The 19,909-nt window shown below is 40.0% G+C and overlaps 1 protein-coding gene across 18 annotated transcripts in view; it reads left to right on the top strand.

The window, feature by feature from the left end:
- AK8 (adenylate kinase 8) overlaps nucleotides 1-19,909 on the top strand; it is a 193,674-nt gene that overhangs the window by 42,448 nt on the left and 131,317 nt on the right. For 13 of the 18 annotated variants that reach the window (XR_013170131.1, XR_013170154.1, XR_013170138.1 and 10 more), the window contains one exon: nucleotides 18,212-18,340. The exons of the other annotated variants lie outside the window; for them this stretch is intronic. Coding sequence is in view for 10 of the 13 variants with exons in the window: in XM_077147378.1 (XP_077003493.1) it covers nucleotides 18,212-18,340 (129 nt within the window). In the remaining 3 variants the exon portion in view is untranslated. The remainder of the gene's footprint in view (nucleotides 1-18,211; nucleotides 18,341-19,909) is intronic. 18 annotated transcript variants of the gene reach the window in all.

The following is a 19,909-nucleotide window of genomic DNA, read 5'->3' as shown; positions in this document are numbered from 1 at the left end:
CATAAAAAGTATTTTTGTCCTTTTCCCTCAACTCTAAATAAAAACCAAACTTTCACCTTCCAGGAATGTTAGGGAAAAAGGCCAGCTTAACCAAAGGCATTCATTTTAACCAAGTTCCCTCCTTCTAGCCCCTGCTTCCAAGCCCACTGACTCAGTTCTGCAAACTCCAGTTGAGCACTCCTTATAGGCACTGCATTGTCCTTGCTACTGAGGCACTTCTCTCTTCACCCATGCACTCCAGCCCCCACCCCAGCCCAACATGAGCAACGAGCAAGATGGCCTTGCCTGCCTCAAGTTCATGATCTGCAATTGGAGGTAGTTCCTTACACCACTAAAGGAAGGCAGGCTGTGATGGGCACTAAGTGTGAAGGAAAATCAGGGCCAAGAGAGTCAAGTTGCAACAGAAGCCACGAGAAATGGGGACTAGGGCTGTCAGTGGAGGGGGCGTCTTAGACTGAAAGAATGACAGCTGGAATGGAGACAGGGGTAGGACAATCTAGCACTTTCCCACCCACCCCTGCACCTTAGATCAACTCTTCTTAAAACTGACCATGTTTTGAAGGTTTTCTATCTCATTTATCTGGGAAATGGCAAAACAATCATTTGTCAGAGAGAGGATAGAGGGGAGGGGGACAGTCCTAAGCTATTAGAAATGGGCCAGCACTTTCCTGTAGAAAATGCTGTATGCCTTAATCCATAATTTTTTTTTATGAGTTTGCCAGGTTGAATTAAACTTTTATATTGGAAATCACCTGGCTGGAAGTATTCGAGTCTGCCTGTTTTCTCTTTGGATCTTTGAAGCTAAGCTGTTTTCTCCTTTCCATCAGTGATAGCTACTTTTACCATTTGTCCAAATATTGAAGGCTATTACTTCTATGGCATAAAGTGTACCTGAGTCACCCAGGACTGGAACCCTTGGTATGGATGAGGGCTGTGCTTAAAAGCAAAACTATGCAAGCCTTTCACATCAGGTGACATTTTAAAACACAATATGCCAAGAACTCGTAGAACCAGTATTGTGGGCATGATCAACCTTGGTTCTAAACACACAGGGAAGAAGAATGCTACAGCTCCTATCCCCAGGAATAGCACTCTCCCTGAACAATGTGGGCCATTCATGAGCCACAGTTATCACCTCTGCTGAACCAAAGTCCCAGCTGAGATGGCTCCGTGGTCTGTCTCAGTCTTAGCAAAAGCAGCGGGACTTCCCTATGCCTGGTTGTAGAAAATTCTCCTTTTCCTTTTCAAATTTCCTTTTTAAGTTATTCACAACCCCAAATTGCACACGACCCAGGAACTTGAGCGGGATCTGTGCTTCTCCCTTCTCTCTTACACTAGGCCCTCCCTCATTGATCAAAAGTATTTTGTTTGACTGGCTGTCATGGTGCAACAGAGGCCAGGAGCCACTGCCCCACTGACCACTGGAGCGCAAAAGGCCGGGGCTGTGGGCAGGCAGGAGGGCAAGCCCTGGAAGCTAACTTCTCTGCTCATACCCTCCACCTTGCCCAGAAAAAGAGCCAGAGACCTAGAGTGAACAGCATCTGAGTCTCAGAACTAGGTGCTGCCATGACGGTGGTTTAGACTGGCAGAGTGGCAGTGGAGTGGTGAAAATAGCCAATTCTTTTATTTATTTATTTATTTTAAATAAATAAATTTATTTATTTTTTTACATGGGCAGGCACCAGGAATCGAACCTGGATCCTCGGGCTTGGCAGACAAGCATTCTTACCTGCTGAGCCACCGTGGCCCACCCGAGGATGGTCAATTCTTGATCTGTTTTGAGAATAACCCTGCAGTTTCCCGAGGGATTGGACTCTGGAGTATGAACATAAAAGAGGAATTAACAAATTTTTAACCATATTTTTATCCAGAGCAGCTGAAATAGGGGAAGAACTACAGATAGAGGTTTAATTTTTTTTTTTTTTTTAATGTTTGGGATGGTAGTGGTGACAGGAGGAATCAGGGTTTAGTTTTGAACATGTTAAATTTATGATGCTCCTTAGATACCCAAGTAAAGATCTATGAGCCTGGAGCCAGGGGAGAGATATTAGCTGAAAATGGAAATCGCGGCAGCTCATTGATGGCTTTTGAAACCACAGGACTGAATGAGATTGCCAAGGACATGTAACTAGAGAAAGAGACCAAGGACTAAGCCTCGGGACACCCCAGCATTGAGAGACTAGAGGATGAAGAAGATTAAGCAGAAGGAGATTTGAGGGGAGCAACTAGAGAAGTAGGACGAAAACGAGGAGAGTAACTCAGGAGCTGGGGGGAGAGGGTGTGTCAGTGCGTCTTTGAGTCCTTCCTTCCTAGTTCCTGCCCCATAAATATTGTGAAGTGGAAGACTGGGGGTAGGATGGGGGGCTGCGATGGGGAAAGAGGAAGGGGGTCATATTGTTCGTGACCCGGATCCTGACTCCCATGGAGGCAGAAGCATTCGGATAGTTGAGCAACTGGCAAAAAATGATACTATCTTTTTCAATTTTGAAACATATAGAAACAAAATTATTTTCTGTAAGTTATTTTGTATGTTACCCATTTTAAGTGTTTCTATTTTTTAAGTGTTCAAAGTAGAACTCAGAGGTGTAGGTTGGATTATTGAAGAGTCATCCATGCATCCATCGGTTGGATAAATTCTGTTGAACACATGCTGCCCCTTCTTTTTTCACTTGAAAGCTTAAGAAATGCCATGCCGTTTTAGACACAGAATTCGGCTGGCTTGGGCTGGTTTGTTTATATCTTGTTGTTGTTGAATCTCTGAAAGTCAGTGAGTGTTAGTTTCTGGGGTAATGTGGTGGTTGTGGCAGGTTGAATCATGAACCCCAGAAAAACATGTCGTTAATCTTAATCCATTCCCTTGGTGTGAACCCACTGTAAATAGAATCTCTTGAAGGTATTATTTTTAGTTAAGGTGTGGCCCAACTGAATGAAGTTGCATCTTAATCTGGATAACTGAAGTCCTTTAAAAACAGAAGAAATTCAGAAATAGAGTGAGAAAGCCATGAGGAGAAGCTAGAAACTGGAAATCAACAGAACCCAGAATAGAAAGGAGAAGACATCGTTATGTGATCGGAAAGCCAAGGAACCCCACAAATGCAGTCAGCCTTGGGAGGAAGCAAGCCTTCTAGCCTCAGAAACCATGAGCCGTAAATTCCTGTTGTTAAGCCAACCCATTGCGTGTATCTGTGATAGCAGCTTGGAAACCAAGACAGTGGTTATCTCTGTGATTTCAACTTGGTATCCCAATTTGCCCACAGTGATCTGGAATAGTCTCTCAAACATGAATTTAACTTCTATAAACTCTTCTTGAGCTAATGTACAAGTTTTGTCTACATGATCTCTTTGTGCAGCTGGGCCACACACATGCCAAGTCTCTGTCAACAACTTCCACCATCATCAAAATAATAAGATTATTTATTATTATTACTATTAAGTAATATTGAATATATTATAATTTATATTAACTTTATATTGAACCATATAATTGCATTGCCTAAAATAATAATTAACAACAATAATAATATTTGTAATACTAATAATAGTTATCTGGGACACCAAACAAGGACTTGGGATGCCTGGTCTGGCACTTTGTCTGCTATGTCACTCCACAGGTGCACTATGCACTATGCAAAGAGATTGTGATAATAATGATCATAATAAATAATCATTATCATACTGTTGAAAGTTACCATTGACTGGAAGATTAGTGCCTGCCAGGGCCTGACTAAATGCCTAAGTCCAATATCTCACATAATCTTTATAACAGGACTAAGGAGGCAGTACAGTTATGACTCCTATTTGAGAAATACAGAATCTAAGGCTAACAGAATTTGCCGGATTTTGCTCAAGGTAACACAGTAAGTCCCAGAACCGAGGCTCAAACATGGACTCGTGCTTTGGCTACTCTGTTTTTTTTTATAAGTCCACATCTAATCAAGGAATGGCAGCATTACCCTGACAAGTCCTTCACTTCCTTAAGCCTCTGTTTCTCCATCTTAAAATAACAGGGTTGGGCTTCAGCATCGCAGTTCCCCTGGCCTTACAATTCTGTGATGCTGATCATGTCCAAGCCTTTGTTACCTGCAGGGTGAAGTCGCATCTCCTTGAATTTGTTTAAAAATTTCTTCTAATTTTCAAGGGGCATCAATACCTTTTTCATCTCCTCCCACTGGAGACAGGATTTCAAGAGTAAGAGGTTATATTTCTAATTATGCGCCTTGGTTGTTCAAAAGCAAAACAAACCTCCTTCCAAAATAAACAGGCTTTCTTGCTTTTAGGGAGAAAAATGACACATATGCATATTCATTTATATGGTAATTATTATTATTTAGCTACCCAGGGACTAAAATTGGTAATTTAGAGCACAGGAAGAATGCAGACAATAGTGTTCAGGGAAAAATAATGTAATCATAACCCATCAAGATTCTGTAGTTAATGCTAGGTTTTTCCCCTTTTTTCTTTTTTTTTTTTTTTGTCTAATGCAATCTCTTTGAAGAATTTCTTTGAAGTGACCATCAATACATTAAAGAAAGAGAAACTAATCTTGGCACTGAAACTATAAAAAGGAGATAAATTCTACCTGTTGGAGACCTGTTAACCATTCTTTAGGAAACAGTCAAGTTCTCGAGATCAGAGAATGCCCACTGCAGCTCTAGGGCAAAGGGTAGCTGAGAAATAAAGTGCTGAGCTTGGGAAATTTTGGGAGAAAATCTCAATACCAAAAAGATTCTGAACTTTACCTTGACCATAGCATACTCGCTGCTTACACTCCATTTTGTTTGGATTACTGAGGATCCCATTCCTTTATTTGACACCTATTCTGTCTCTCTGCAGTTGCCCTGGTTTCTTCCTAATCCTTTTTCCACACTGCAGCGAGAAGGATTGCTTTCACAAAACTGAGTGAAATTTATTTCTTGACCACAGCATGTTCATGTGGTTTAAAATTTCCAAAGGTCCCTGTGCTGGTTTGAAACTGTTATATACCACAGAAAAGTCACGTTCTTTTTTTTTTTGTTTGTTTATTTTTATTTTTTCCTCAAAAAATTTTTAATTTTTTTAATTTAAGAAAACAAACAATACACTTAGAACCACCAAAAATGGATATCATTAGTTAGCTTAATCATAGGCATATTTAAATAAATCATCCCTGTAATCATTGTAAAACCTGTGTTTGTGGAGTAAGTTTCATAAATCAATTTAAAACTAAGGCAACAAAGAAAAAATCTACATATTTAGATAGCAAAGTTCTTAAATTCTAAGTATTAAAAATTAACTTAGATACCATTTGATCAGCTGTCAAAACTGTGAATGTCCTCAAAATATCAAGTAGAAAGTTCTTACAAATATCTGCATTGCTATAGCAATGACCTATGTTACTAAATATTTACCTTATTTCAGGAAAATATGAAGATACAAATATTTTTACAATTAACATATGGAAACCTTAACCACCTAAAATAGATATCTTAGCTTATCCATAGGCATATTAAAAAATATAAGTAATCATTGTAAAGCCCGTTTGTACAATATGTTTCAAAAACCAATTTTAAATTAAAGCAAGGAAGGAAAAAAATCTATAAATACAGATATCAGAGTTACTTGAACTCTAAATATTAAACAGTATCTTAAATACCATTTGATTAACCATCAAAACTATGTGAGTTCTCAAAATATCAAGTAAAAAGTTATTACAAATATCACCTGTGCTATAGTGGTGAGCTATGTTACTAAATATTTTCAAATTTAAATGTATTTTTTTGAGGAATCTTCACACACATACAGTCCATACGTGGTGTACAACCAGTTGGCTCACAATATCACATAGTTGTGTATTCATCACCATGATCATTTTTAGAACATTTGTATCACTCCAGAAAAAAGAAAAGAGCAAAACCTCATACATCCCATATCCCTTACCCCTCCCTCTCATTGACCACTAGTATTTCAACCTACCCAATTTTTTACACTGTCTCCCCTATTATTTATTTATTTTTTTATTAAGAAATATCTACATGTACAGTCCAACCATATTATATAAGCGATCCTTATTTTTTTGACTCATCTGGATAAAAGGAAACCCTGGATAAAAGAAGCATCAGACAAAAGGTTTTCACAATCACACAGTCACATTGTAAAAGCTACATCGTTATATAATCGTCTTCAAGAATAAAGGCAACTGGAACACAGCTCAACAGTTTCAGGTACTTCCCTCCAGCCACTCCAGCACACCATAAACTAAAAAAAGGTATCTATATAATTCATAAAAATAATCTCCAAGATAACCTCTCGACTGCGTTTGAAGTCTCTCAGCCACTGGCTACTTTATTTTGTCTCATTTCTCTCTTCTCTTTCTCAATCCTGTGATGCTGGGTCCCAGATCATCCCGGGAATTCTGTCCCATATTACCAGGGAGATTTACACCCCTGGGAGTCCTGTCCCATGAAGGAGGGAGGACAGTGAGTTCACCTGCTGAGTTGGCTTAGCAAGAGAGAGGCCACATCTGAGCAACAAAAGAGGTTCTCTGGGGGTAACTCTTAGGCATATTTATAAGCAGGCTTAATTTAACCTCTGCAGGAATAAGTTTCACACGGGCGAACCCCAAGATCAAGGGTTCAGCCTGTTGAATTGGCTATCCCTGCTGCTTGGGGGAATATCAGGAATTCCCCAAATGGGGAAGGTGAATATTTCCTCTTTCCTCCCCAGTTCCCCAAAGGGACTTTGCAAATACTTTTTTAATTCTCTGCCTAAATTACTCTGGGATATTTTGGATATCACCCTAACTTGGATGAACCAACAAGATCTCATGCCCTATTCAAGATTCCATGTACTTATTGTGTTCAACTAATTTGTTGAACACAATACAAGTGCTCATACACTTTAAATTATAAATTAGGTATACATATTAATTTAACCATACAAGTTAAATTAGGTAATGCTCTACCCAAAATATAATTTTTTTTTTTTGCACCTAATAGACATCTCTCCCTTTGGTCTCACACGGAAGTTGAAGTTTTAAAATATGGACCATATCATCCTTTACCCTGTATTCTGATTTACCTTAGTCCTATCCAGATCAGCTTTGTTCATATCTCTAGTCGACATCTGATCACTTTTTCAACTTTTTAAACATTGCAGTATATGGTACTGATGACTTTCACGCTTCAGAGCTCTAACTCTAAATCTCACGTGTCACATAAATACCCTGAGTTTCTGGGAATGCCCAGGTTATATACAAACAGCTCAGTACCTCAGAATTCAGAAAATAACAGTTACAATTCCTGAATATATGTGACTACTGTAAGAGCTTACAATGTAGGACCCTTTACAGTAGGCCCCAGCCTGATAGCCCATGCTCTCAACTTCAGTTCTCTGAGTTTGTATATTATAGTCAGTCCATATGAGTGAGGCATGATAACATTTGTCTTTTTGTTTCTGCCATTTCATTCAACATACTGTCCTTAAGTTTCATTCACCTAATTGCATGCCTCACAACTTCATTCCTTCTTGCAGCATACACTGCAGTTCCCCCCTTCTTCCCCGAGTCCTTGTATCCTTAGGCCACCTCTATCCATTGTGAACTGTGAACACTGCTGGGCATATTCTTTTAACAAATCTTGTGGGGTCAGACCTATTTTTGGGTGGGACCTTTTGATTAGGTTGTTTCCATGGAGGTGTGACCCTACCCACTCAGGGTGGTTCTGATCTGCTTACTGGAGTCCTATAAGAGGGAAACCTTTTGGAGAAAGCACAGATGCTTGGAGAGCTGACAGAGAGCTGAGAGATGAAATCCAGAGTTTGCCTCAGCAAATGCCAGAAGGACCCACAGGAGCTGAGGGAACCATTTTGAAACCAACCTAGGAGAGGAAGGCCAGCAGACATTGCCATGTGCCTTCCCAGGTGACAGAGAAACCCCGGATGCGATCAGCCTTTCTTATGTTAAGGTATCCTCTTGTTGATGCATTAATTTGGACATTTTCATGGCCTTAGAACTGTAAATGTGTAACCTAGGAAATCCCCTTTGTAAAAATCAATCCATTTCTAGTATATTGTATTCCAGCAGCTTAGCAAACTGAAACAGTCCCCAAGTTTCCCTCTTACTCTTGTCCCTTACCCACCTGTTCCCTTCCCTGGAGGCAAGTAATGTTAGCATTTTCTTGAAAGTACACCCTTCTAAAAAATAAAAGTACACCCTTCTGAAGATTATTGTATGCACAGAGGAGGAATATTTGCCTTTTTCAAACAAATATTTCCCTCCACTGCTGAGAATCTTCATTGCTTCGCATTCTTAGGGTACATCCTGTAGATCCTGCATAACCAGCCCCTACAGCCTAGCTTCATCCCTCTGTCCCTCTCATCCATGCCCCCTCATCCATGCCCATCACCTCTCAGTCCTCCTTCAACTCATCCTGCTCCCACCTCACTCAAGTGGCAACAAACCCTAATGTGACTTGCAATGACTTCTTGCCTCCTGATGTCCATACCTTCAATAATCCCACTCTTTGTTTGAGTGGAGTAGGACCTGTGATTTGCTTCTAATTACTTTTAATCAATAGAATGTGGCAAATAAGATGGTATAGAACTCCCCTGATATTATCTAAGACTCTCTCTTAACAGACCAGAGAAAGAGAGATTCTCCCTACTGACTGCTGAAGAAAGCTGCCGTGCTGGGGAAGCCCATGCAGTAAAGAACTGTGGGCAAGCCTCTAGGACCTAAGGGCAGCCTCCAGCTGGAGCTCTTAGTCATATAGATGCAAGGAAATGAATCTTGCCAACAGCATAAATAAATTTGGGATGAGATTCTTCTTCATTCAAGCCTCCAGATGAGAGCACATCCCTGCTGACACCTTGACTGCAGCCTTGTGAGACCCTGAGCAGAGGACTCAGCCAACTTGTGCCTGGACTCCTGACCCATGGAAACTTTGAAATAATAAATGTGTCATTTTAAACCATTATCTAATAAATATGTGGTTTTAAGCCACTAAGATTGTGATGTAATAGAAAACAAATACATACACACTTTTTTCACTGCCTATAGCTGGACAACTACTTTTCATTCCTGAGTCGCAACTTGAAGTCACTGTTTTTTTTGTTTGTTTGTTTGTTTGTTTTTTATTAATTAATGGAAAAAAAGAAATTAACCCAACATTTAGAAATCATACCATTCTACATATGCAATCAGTAATTCTTAACATCATCACATAGATGCATGATCGTTTCTTAGTACATTTGCATCGGTTTAGAAGAACTAGCAACACAACAGAAAAAGATACAGAATGTTAATATAGAGAAAAGAAATAAAAGTAATAATAATAGTAAAAATAAACAAACAAACAAACAAACAAAAAACCTATAGCTCAGATGCAGCTTCATTCAGTGTTTTAACATGATTACTTTACAATTAGGTATTATTGTGCTGTCCATTTTTGAGTTTTTGTATCTAGTCCTGTTGCACAGTCTGTATCCCTTCAGCTCCAATTACCCATTATCTTACCCTGTTTCTAACTCCTGCTGGACTCTGTTACCAATGACATATTCCAAGTTTATTCTCGAATGTCCGTTCACATCAGTGGGACCATGCAGTATTTGTCCTTTAGTTTTTGGCTGGAGAAGTCACTGTTTTAAGGAGATGTTTTGGTTTGCTAGAGCTGATGAAATGTAATATACAAGAAATGGACTCATTTTTAACAATAGGGATTTATTAACTTATGATTTGGAGTTCTTGGTCTGTGAAAATGTCCCAACTCAAGGTATCAACTGTGGAATACCTTTTCTGAAGACTGGTTACTGGCTAGCTTAGGCTCCTCAGATAGCTAGGCACACATGGTGACATCTGATGGTCCTTTTCTCCTGGTTTCACTGCTTCAGTTTCTGGCTTCTCCACCTGCGTCTTTTCTCTAAACTTCTCTGGGTATTTTTCTTACCTAGCTTCACTGAATTTCATCTCTTAGCTTTTGTATGTGTTTTAGCTTTTTACAAAGGACTACAGTATGAGGATCAAGAATCATCTTGAATGGGGTGGGTCACATCTTTATTGAAATAAGCTAATAGAAAGATTCCACCCACAACAGGTCTCCACCCACAGGAATGGATTAAAAGAACATGGCCTTTTCTAGGTACATAACAGCTTCAGACTACCACCTGACCTCCCTCACTTCCAGGCTAGACTGTGTTTCCTGTTACATGTGCTTCTCCTCCTCAGCATTTTCACAGATGTAATTAGGAATGTGAGTTCTGTGAGTGCAGGACCACATCTGTCTCACTGCAGAATCCACCATCATTTCACATGGTCCTTACATATGATGCATTTTCCGTAAAAATATTTATGGAACGAATAAATGAATGAATGAATATCATCCAGATAATTCCTTGTTCTGTGCCACCATGGCAGTGAAATCCTATCCCAAATTGCTGTTGACCCAAGGAGGGAGAAGGCATTTAAAATTTGCACATTCTAATAAAGGTTATGTCTATATGAACATATTTATCTTAAAGTTTTTTGGGGAGAATTTTTATTCTTGTTACCTTGGATTGGGTGTGGAGATCTGATTTGTGACTTTCTTCCTCACATCTTAAAATTGTTTTCGGTCATTAGTGACTTCAATATCCCACTTGTCTCTGTAGTTTCCTACTTCTTGAGAAGTTCAACTGCTGCACCATAAGGGTGGATCTCTGCCACAAGGCCCAAGGTTTAGGTTTTTGAGAACCAATCTTCCAATTTGATCTTGTGCCCTGTGTTGTAAGATTTTTCCATGTTCTGTCTCTTCATTCTTTCAACTGACTTTAATAAGGATCAACAATCAGGATGTTTGATTTAAAATCATTAAATAAAAGCATTTCATGGGCGGGCAATGGTGGCTCAGTGGCAGAGTTCTCACCTGCCATGCTGGAAATCCAGGTTTGATTCCCAGTGCCTGCCCATGCAAAAAATAAAAGGTATCATAAAAATGATCATGCCTTGGATGCATTCCAATTCATTTTATCAGTGACTTTCTAGAAATGATCTTTAGAAATCAGTCTACCTAAAACCTGCTTTTACAAAAGGGGAAACTGAAGACTGGATGGGGGAAGACACTTAGCTGAGATGAGAGGATCACTGGGCCAGGACCGTGAGGGCATTTTACATACCACCATCCTAGATTCTTGGTTATCTGGCTGCCAGACTGGGCCTTACCTGGCTTTGTGAGCTTGTTCCAGGGCCTTTGACAAAGGCAGTTTTGCATCTCTAGAACCATACTGAGTTGGAATGTCACAAACTGGAAAGTATCTAGCGAAAAGAAAAAGAAGATGTTTTTATATAGGAGTACCACTGCCGCCGACCACCACCCCACCTTGCGAGAAAGGAAGAAACACGTGCCCAATTAGGATGGCTTGTCAGATGGAGGGTATTTTATCACCCATGAAAAAGCAGAGGTCTCCATGAATGAGGAATGTCACTTTATGGGTTCCACATGTGACTTGTGTCCACTTCTCCTAGCCTAAGCTGTCCCTTGTATATCTAGGCTAGTGGGCAGCAGGTAGGGAGAATGCAGAAAAGAACTGGTGGGGAGAGCCCACTCAGGCATTGGTACATTATGTAATGCATAGGCACAGAACCAGGGACCCTAGTGTGTGGCTGGGTGTGGTCTGAAGCAATGGCTCAGTCTGTTTGATTAAATGAGATAATACAAGCAAAACGTTTAGCACTATTTGGCCCTGAGGTTCACTTACACAGAGTTAAGACATTTTTCCAGTGCAAAAATGAGCAGGATAAGAACAATAAGACCAAATCATCTAAGAGAAGGAGAAGACTGTATCCATGATACATTGCTTTGTTTTCAAAATGGAGCCTGTACAGTTGCAGGATTAGCACGTGACTCACTGTGATCTGTGCAATAAGTTTTCAGGCCTGAGTAGCATCTAAAATATATCCCTGTACTTGAAAAAATAAAAACCAAGGGAAAAGAAATCAATGCAATTTCAGAGCCAGCTATGGCCTGCCTCTGCTACTTCCATCTATTTGCCTCAGTTTTTATTTTATTAATATAAGCACCCGTTTGGGATCAAATTCTACAGCTCTAGAGGAGAGACCTAATTTGAAAGGAGGCCTAGCAGAATGCAGGTTCCCAGGTGCAACATGTGTACCTTTAAGACTTAGCTAAGCTGTCGAGGAAGAACCTTTCATGCAACTGAGACAGTGATTAGCTTCCTTGATGCTCAACTGGTGGTTGGTACCCTCCTTGATCTCCTTTCGATTTCATAGCATCTCTTCCTTCTTCCTAAGTCACAATGCTTGGAGCTCCCACCTGAGTTGAAGCCATACTTTGGCTAACGAAAACTAGGCTTGCTGCATCTTTGCATCCTCCCCTGGTGATCCAAATGGTAGCCTGCAGAGGGTCGCTCTCCTGTCTGCATTCTGGTTACTGAATTCTAAATATCTCTTTTCATTCCCCAGGATCTGCTCAAGAAATCTTCCCAACTGCTCTGCTAAAAGCAAACAAACCTGAAATGGAGTCTGCCCAGTGGAACTTGAAGTTAGTTGAGTGGGATGTGACCTCAGCTAGTTAAGCAAATGTTAACTTGCCCCATGACTGATTGGACCTGTGATTGTGTTAGAGTAAAACTCGCAGGAATGAAAACAACAGCCAGAACTCAACCCAAACATAGGTGATGGAGAACAGGATTGATCCCTTGAGATAAAGATAAAAATAATAGTTAGCTAGCGTTTATTAGCATGTGATATGTGCCAGACACTGGGCCAAGCTTTGAGACATTTTCTGATTGAATCCTCAACTTTCCTATGGGGTTTCCCACAATTAAGACTTATCTGGTACTATCGTGTTCCAGGAATGTTCTAAGTCATGTTGGGGACAAAACAACCCAAAGTAAACAAAATAGAATCCCTGCTTTCACATGACTCGCTGTGAAGGTGAGTGTTAGGTACTATAGTTAGCCCCATTTTACAGACAAAAAGACTGTGATGCAGTAAACCCATCTTCTGATACAAGGTAAGGATAAATGTGCTAACTAAAAGGAAAACAAGCCTTCTAGGAATCCACCAAGTACAGAATATCTGATTCCACATAAATTCCTTATTGAGCTGAAGAAAGAACAGCATCATCAAATGGAGAACTTTAATGATTCTGTCAAACTTTGATCACTTTCCCTGAGTTCCTGGAGTTAGGAAGCAGGTCTCTGGCGCACACTGGAAGCAAGGTAGTGCCCCTGGCCCCTGCAAGGAACAGTGCTGGGGTGTGTGTGTGGGGGGGGGGATTCCTTTATTATAGATAAAATGCAAAATTAAACTTCATATTCACAGGTTAACTTCTTCATCTCAATTGATGTTGTGGAGACTCAATTATTTCACAATAAAAGAGGAGATTAGTATACTTTTGAATGTGTAATCAAAAGTTTAAAATGTCTAGGTAGGTTTCCAGAGCTTTTTTTTTCTTTTTGCAGGGAGATTTATGCTTCCCTGCCCAAAATGTGAGTCAGTATTTTATAGTGAAAATGTTAAAGGAGTGGAGGAGCTGGATGCAGGTCCGCCGAAACACCAGCTGTTTGTTTTATTTCTCCTTGTGGTGTCATTGGGCTGGCATTAATTACACAGCTTTCATCCCACTGACAGTAAGAACACAGGATTTTCTTGCCATTGTTTTGACACTCATGGGTTTATAGATGTCACATGCATCCTCCAAGGAGTGTGGTTTTATTGATCAACAGCTCTGCTGAGGCTCTGGGCTGCGTGTTCCTCTAATACAAATGCAGTTAGGATTGCAGGGGATCAGAAGGAGAGATCTCAACTCTACTCAGAAAACTTATGACAAACATCACAGTGAGACAGGGACTTCTAGGGCTTGGTGCGTTGTTGGGTAGAACACAGTGAGCATCCCCTCATCATTCCCTTATTTGTGGGTGTTTCTAGACCCTGATGTCAAGATCAGGGTTGGCTGGATCTGTGTGATCTAGGGCTTGTTAATGACAAGTGGGTGCCACCTGATAAGCAGCACACAGTGTGGATGGGAAATGGACATTCTTTTCCTTTTATTTTTTTTTAATTAGAGAAGTTGTAGGTTTACAGAAAAGTCATGCAGAAAGCACAACGTTCCATATGTATTACCCTATTATTAACACCTCGCATTCAGGAATGAGCATTTTGATGTACTTTGTGCAGCTTGCTAGCCAGTTAATTGATCTACTGCATCATATAACCCCTTTTGCTGCAGTTTGGGAGGAAAAATGGATTGTCAAAATGCTTGAGAGAGTCTGAAATGTTTGAGTAAATTTAAGTGGGCTTACTTTGGAGCTGTAGAGGATACTGGAGAGGCACGGTGATGATGGAAACGGAACTGGACTAGAACCACTAACCTTGCCCACATTTGTAAATTAAATGTTAAATCAGAGACTGATATAGCATTAGCAAACCAGGCCTGCACCTCAAGAAGGAGAAACATGTATCTCAGGAGGACAGTGCTAAGTGCAGTTCAGTTCCATGTGCTCATTCATAGGCTTATAGTTGTTGAGTTTTTAAAATTAGTTGCCAATTGTGAAAATCATGGTGTATGTCAGCATAGTGAATGCTGATAAAAAGACCTTACTGTTCATTAAGCATTTATTGTATGCCAAACATTGTGTTAACACTATGTACATTATTGCAGTTAATCCTAAACACTATGAAAATGAGCACTATTATCATTATTCCTATTTTGCAGATGAGGAAATAGTCACACAGCTTAAAACTGGGAATCCAGGGATCCTCATCTAGGTCAACTCTGCATTTGGTAGGATTTTAAAGAATTGTAGAAACTAAAGTGGATGATTTTCATCATTTGCTTTCTTAAAGCTATAATCTGTAACATATTAACTATCCCAATTTTAATTATAAACATACTGACTGCTTATAATATTAATTATAAATAAAAATATTGGTTAGAATACAGGAACAAATGTGTGTTTTATTGGCATGAGGAATGAGTTTGCCAGGCTGCTGTAACAAATACCACACAATGGGTTGACTTAAATAATGGGAATTTATTGTCTCATAGTTCTGGAGGCTAGAAGACTTGCTTTTTTCTTCCTTTTGGGATCAGTAGCATTCTGGTGCTCACTTGCCACAATCCTTGATGTTCCTTGGCGTTAATTTTTTGTCTCCATCACATGGCAATGTTTTCTCCTTTCTCTTCTAGGTTCTCATTGACTTCCTACTTTTCCCTGTGGCCTTCCCTGACTTTGGCTTCTGGTTTCTTCCTTTATAATGCTTCCAGTAATCCGGATTAAGGTCCAACCTCCTTCAATTGGCCATACCTTAACTGAAAATAACAACTTCAAAAGGTCCTAATTACAGTGGGTTCACACCCATGGGTGTGGATTAAGATTAAGGACATGTCTACATTGGGATAAATAATTCAACCTACCACACATGCCTTTTATTTATTGAAATTTTGTATTATTCACCAATATCTAGACTAGTGAATTCTTATTCTCTGAAGACATAAAAGACCTTCCCAAATTCCTGTTCTCAACAATTGGTTGAGTTTGATTTCTTTCTATCTTGAATCAGCCAGTGAAATCTGAAGCCAAGGAAATAGAGTCTAGTCTTCGGAAGTAGAAGAGACTTGGACCTGAGTTGAGGATGAACTGAGGAAAATGTGGGAAGTGGTCCCGGCCTAGAAGAGTTGCGAGTAACTGTCCCTAGGGAACTGAGCTAGGGAAAGAGAAAAGCTCTTTTTTTTTTTTTTTTAACATTTTTATTGAGAAATCTTCACACACATACAGTTTATACATTGTGTATAATCAACTGGCTCACAATATCACATCGTTGTATATTCATCACTATAGAATTCATTCATTTATCATTTTTAGAACATTTGTATCACTCCATAAAAAGAAAGAAAAAGAAAACAGAGAAAACTCATACATCTCATTTCTCTTATCCCTCCTTCTCATTGACCACTAGAATTTCCATCTACCCAACTTATTTTACCCCTTATCCCCCCTATTATTTATTTATTCTTTTATCCATATTTTTTTTACTCATCTGTCCATACCCTGGACAAAAAGAGCATAGACACAAGGCTTTCACAATCACATAGTCACATTGTGAAAGCTAAATCATTACACAATTGTCTTCAAGAATCAAGGCAACTGGCACACAGCTCAACAGTTTCAGGGACTTCCCTCCAGCCTCTCCAATATACCATAAACTAAAAAGGGATATCTATATATTGCATAAAAATAACCTCCAGGATAACCTCTCAACTCCAACATCTCTCAGCCACTGACACTTTATTTTGTCTCATTTCTCTCTTCCCCCTTTTGGTCAAGAAGGATTTCTCAGTCCCATGATGCCAGGTCCTAGCTCATCCCAGGAGTCCTGTCTCATGTTGCCAGAGAAATTTACACCCCTGAGAATCATGTCCTACATCTGTGGGAGAGCAGTGAGTTCACCTGCTGAGTTGGCTTAGAGAGAGAGGCCACACCTGAGCAACAAAAGAGGCGCATCAACTCTTTTGATGGCAGGAGACAAAATAAGAGTGGTAATGCATTGACCTGATGGAAGTGACCCAGAACAAATTTGAGAAAAGATTCTGCCAGCCATGGGAGGAGACAAAGAGATACTGATCCTTTTAAAGGTGTGGTCCAGAGTATCTGGAGTTTTGCTCTACCTCGTGGTGCCGGAAACTGCTGCTTTGTAAATTTTTTAATTCAGTGTTGTTTTAATCACGTGTGCATGCCAATGCCCTTGACCTCAAATTATATTTGAGAGAAAAGAACTGATATTTGTGAAAAATCTACTTTGAGCCAGGCACTTTTTCCATCACACTTGTTATTAATGGTCTCATTTAATCTTTTAAATGATTGATCTTCCATTAGGCAGGTCTTATTGTCCCTAATCAAGGGCAGGCTGCCTTAGTTCTGAGCTGTGTCTGGATCAGTGGATTTGGAATCGAGAGGGAGGAAAGAAGTCTGAGGAACCATTTGGAGTGCAGTGAGCTGAGGCTCGTGTAGCTCCTGAGAATTAGGCCACCCCTCTTTTCATGTCAGCAACCCCTAACTCAGAGTAAGCTCTGACTCTCGGGGTGTACTTGAGAGGTAGCTTCCTAGGAAAGGAGTCATTTAAGTGTTGATCAGACCTCTGTAACTTCTACCTTCCCCACTGCTGGCCTCTACCACTACTCCGTGGAATTTCTCCACCTTCTTTTCATGAATTCAGGGAACTGGCAGAATTGTAATAGTAGAATTAGGCTGGCTGACTGAAGGTAAATCATGATGTCTGAATGTCCAAAAGGCACTCAGTGGTAGGGGAAATCACAGGTCTTAGTTTATGCCTATTTTCCCACATAATTATTAATAGCTAACCCATTAACTCTCAAAATGCCTTAGCTAGATTATAAATTATGTGGTCCCATTACTTAGAAGTTATCTAATTCAACCCTCTTGTTTTGCATATGACTTTTAGTGCCTTGCATAAGGTCAAATGACTAGTTAGGGAAAGAGCCTTAAGTATAGGCATTGGTTAAACCAGAATTGGGGTAGTCAGTTGAGTAAACCAGTGACAGTTCAGTCTCCAGATGCTAACTACTGGACAAGCCCCCATGCCAGCAGAGATTCTCCTCACCTTTCCAGTATGGAAACATGGTTCTTGCACATGGTGGCCAACAAATAATCAAATGAATTAATGAATGGGTAGGTAAGGAATGAATGAATGAATCACTATTTGGAAAGTCTTATCTCATTGTGACAACGTAATTATTGTTTATCCATATTCTGGACCCAGACTAGTGACACTGGTGGCCCCTGACCATGGGTTTCCAGAGGAAGAGCAAATGTCCCTTCAGGGGGTGGGTGATGGGTAGAGTGCTGTAATAGCCGATGAGCACACTTTGGAGTGAATCTACAGCAACTGTCAACTCACCAGATTCCACTCATTTTAATTGAAAAACACTTTTCCCAAGTCCTCTCTAATTAAAATGCTTTCTTTAGTTCATATTTAGGATGCCAGTTACTCCTCCTTCCAAGTTACTGCTCTTTTTTTTTCACTATTTCTTTATATTAAGTTCTACAAACTTAAGTAGAATTCCTTCCAGAAAGTAGGTGGAGAAAAGGAACATACTCACCTTTTTCAAAATTATAATAATAAAACTAGTTGCCACTGCTGGGTCATTTCTTTCTTATTAAGCACTATATTTGTTTGTTACTGTTTTTTTATAGCTCTCATTTAATTATCCCATTATAGATTGTTTTAATTGTTCCCATTTTGCTGATAAGTACAAGAAGGCCTAGAGAGGTTGAAGTGACCAGCATAAAGTCACAACTGGCAATGGCACTGGCTGGTTTTCACCACCATAGGCTTGTTTCTGAAGAGGTAGGTCTATACTGCAGGGGGGTCTAAAATGTTTGTGACCCTTTACCTGGATATTGTCGAATTATCCATTTCTTTCACTTTCAACCAGAGCCCAACCTTCTTGAACTTGAGAACTAATGCGAATCCCTAAAGCAGGCATCCCTGGGATAGAATTTCTATGCATGGCCCCTGGTCATTATCCTACCTGTGGGACTTGGGTGGGACTAGTTCCTTTGGGGGCAGAATTCTGTGGTCTTCAAACTATGTCTTCCATTGTGGAGTGACCTCAGGGGCACCACAAACATTTGATGTGAATTTGATTTTAAAATACTTTTTTTTTTTTAGCTCTTTGAGAATAATAAAAAGCTTCTTGAACACTCAGATCTGTTCTTTCAACTTTTGAAATCCTAGAGATCACTGGCTTTTAACCTGTAGACCTTGAAGTAAAGATTTTCCTGTATCTACGTGTTTGTATAAAACCTTTACATGTTTGTCATTGTTTAGGAATTCAACATTGATGTTTAGAAAAATCACTTCTTCACATTTTAGCCAAGTATAAGCAAATGCACTGTTGGGTTCTGCCTGGAAAAGGCCAGATGAACCCTGGGGCACGACTTGCCAGGGCGGAAGAGTCGTCTGTATAAATATAAGTTAAAGTGTAACTCTTCCTACTGCAGTCGTATGCCTTTAGCATGATAAGGAATGCCAACAGTTGTTATTAATAATATTATAATCTCATTGATATTAAGGCTTGACATGAAAATTCTTGCTAGTCATCTTTCAGATGAGTTTAATATGGAAGGCATCTTAAGACAGCACAACATGCTATTTGGAGGAAAAATTACCATTTTGCAACCACTTGTCAATGTGAATCAAGAATTTCATGTTTTTGTAGAAACATGAAAGCCAAATTAACTGGCTACTGGGGCAGTTTGAAGTTACCTTTTTTGTGTTCATCAAAATTGTCTCATTGTTCTCACTAATTAGCTTTAGAACAAATCAGTATCTTAAATTTGATCTTCTGAAATGCATTTCTTTTTGGACTGATAAAATCTCTCTCTCTTTTTTTCCTCTTTGATATGCTGAGAAACCACATAGTATTTCATTTGGAAAAAAATGGGGCAAGGGGGAAGATTGGCAGTTCTGTGATACATCTTGTGATGCCTCCCCAGGTTCAGACTTTGAGCTGAGTTGGTTTGATTTGTTGAATCCGAATCTTCAGCCTCAGAGTGGCTCCTTGGGACTGTGAAGAATCAGCGTTTGGCCCCAGGGAGCACCTTGGAAGGAGTTTGCAGTTGGAGCTGGAAACAGGATGGGGGCGGGACTGGGGAGAAAGCCCAGGGGACCACCTGTGCTCTGGTCTTTGGTGAAGAGGGGAGGAGATGAAGGGCAACTCATCAAAAAGACAAAGGACCCAGAGGGCAACCAAGTTTTACCATGTGAAGTTGCTAATTGCGCTTTAATAATAGTCAGGAGGGCAAAAAAGGCCAGTGTTTGCACAAAGCAAGATGGGCCTGTTATGCATCAGGCCGTGCTCTGCTGGGCCTCGCCAAGTTCCCTAGACTAGCTGACTTCTTTTCTTTCCTTTTT

Source organism: Tamandua tetradactyla, chromosome 2, assembly GCF_023851605.1.
Source record: "Tamandua tetradactyla isolate mTamTet1 chromosome 2, mTamTet1.pri, whole genome shotgun sequence".
NCBI classification, from domain to species: Eukaryota; Metazoa; Chordata; class Mammalia; order Pilosa; family Myrmecophagidae; genus Tamandua; species Tamandua tetradactyla.
Note: the sequence above shows the minus strand (reverse complement) of the source record. Positions and strands in the feature narration are given on the sequence as shown.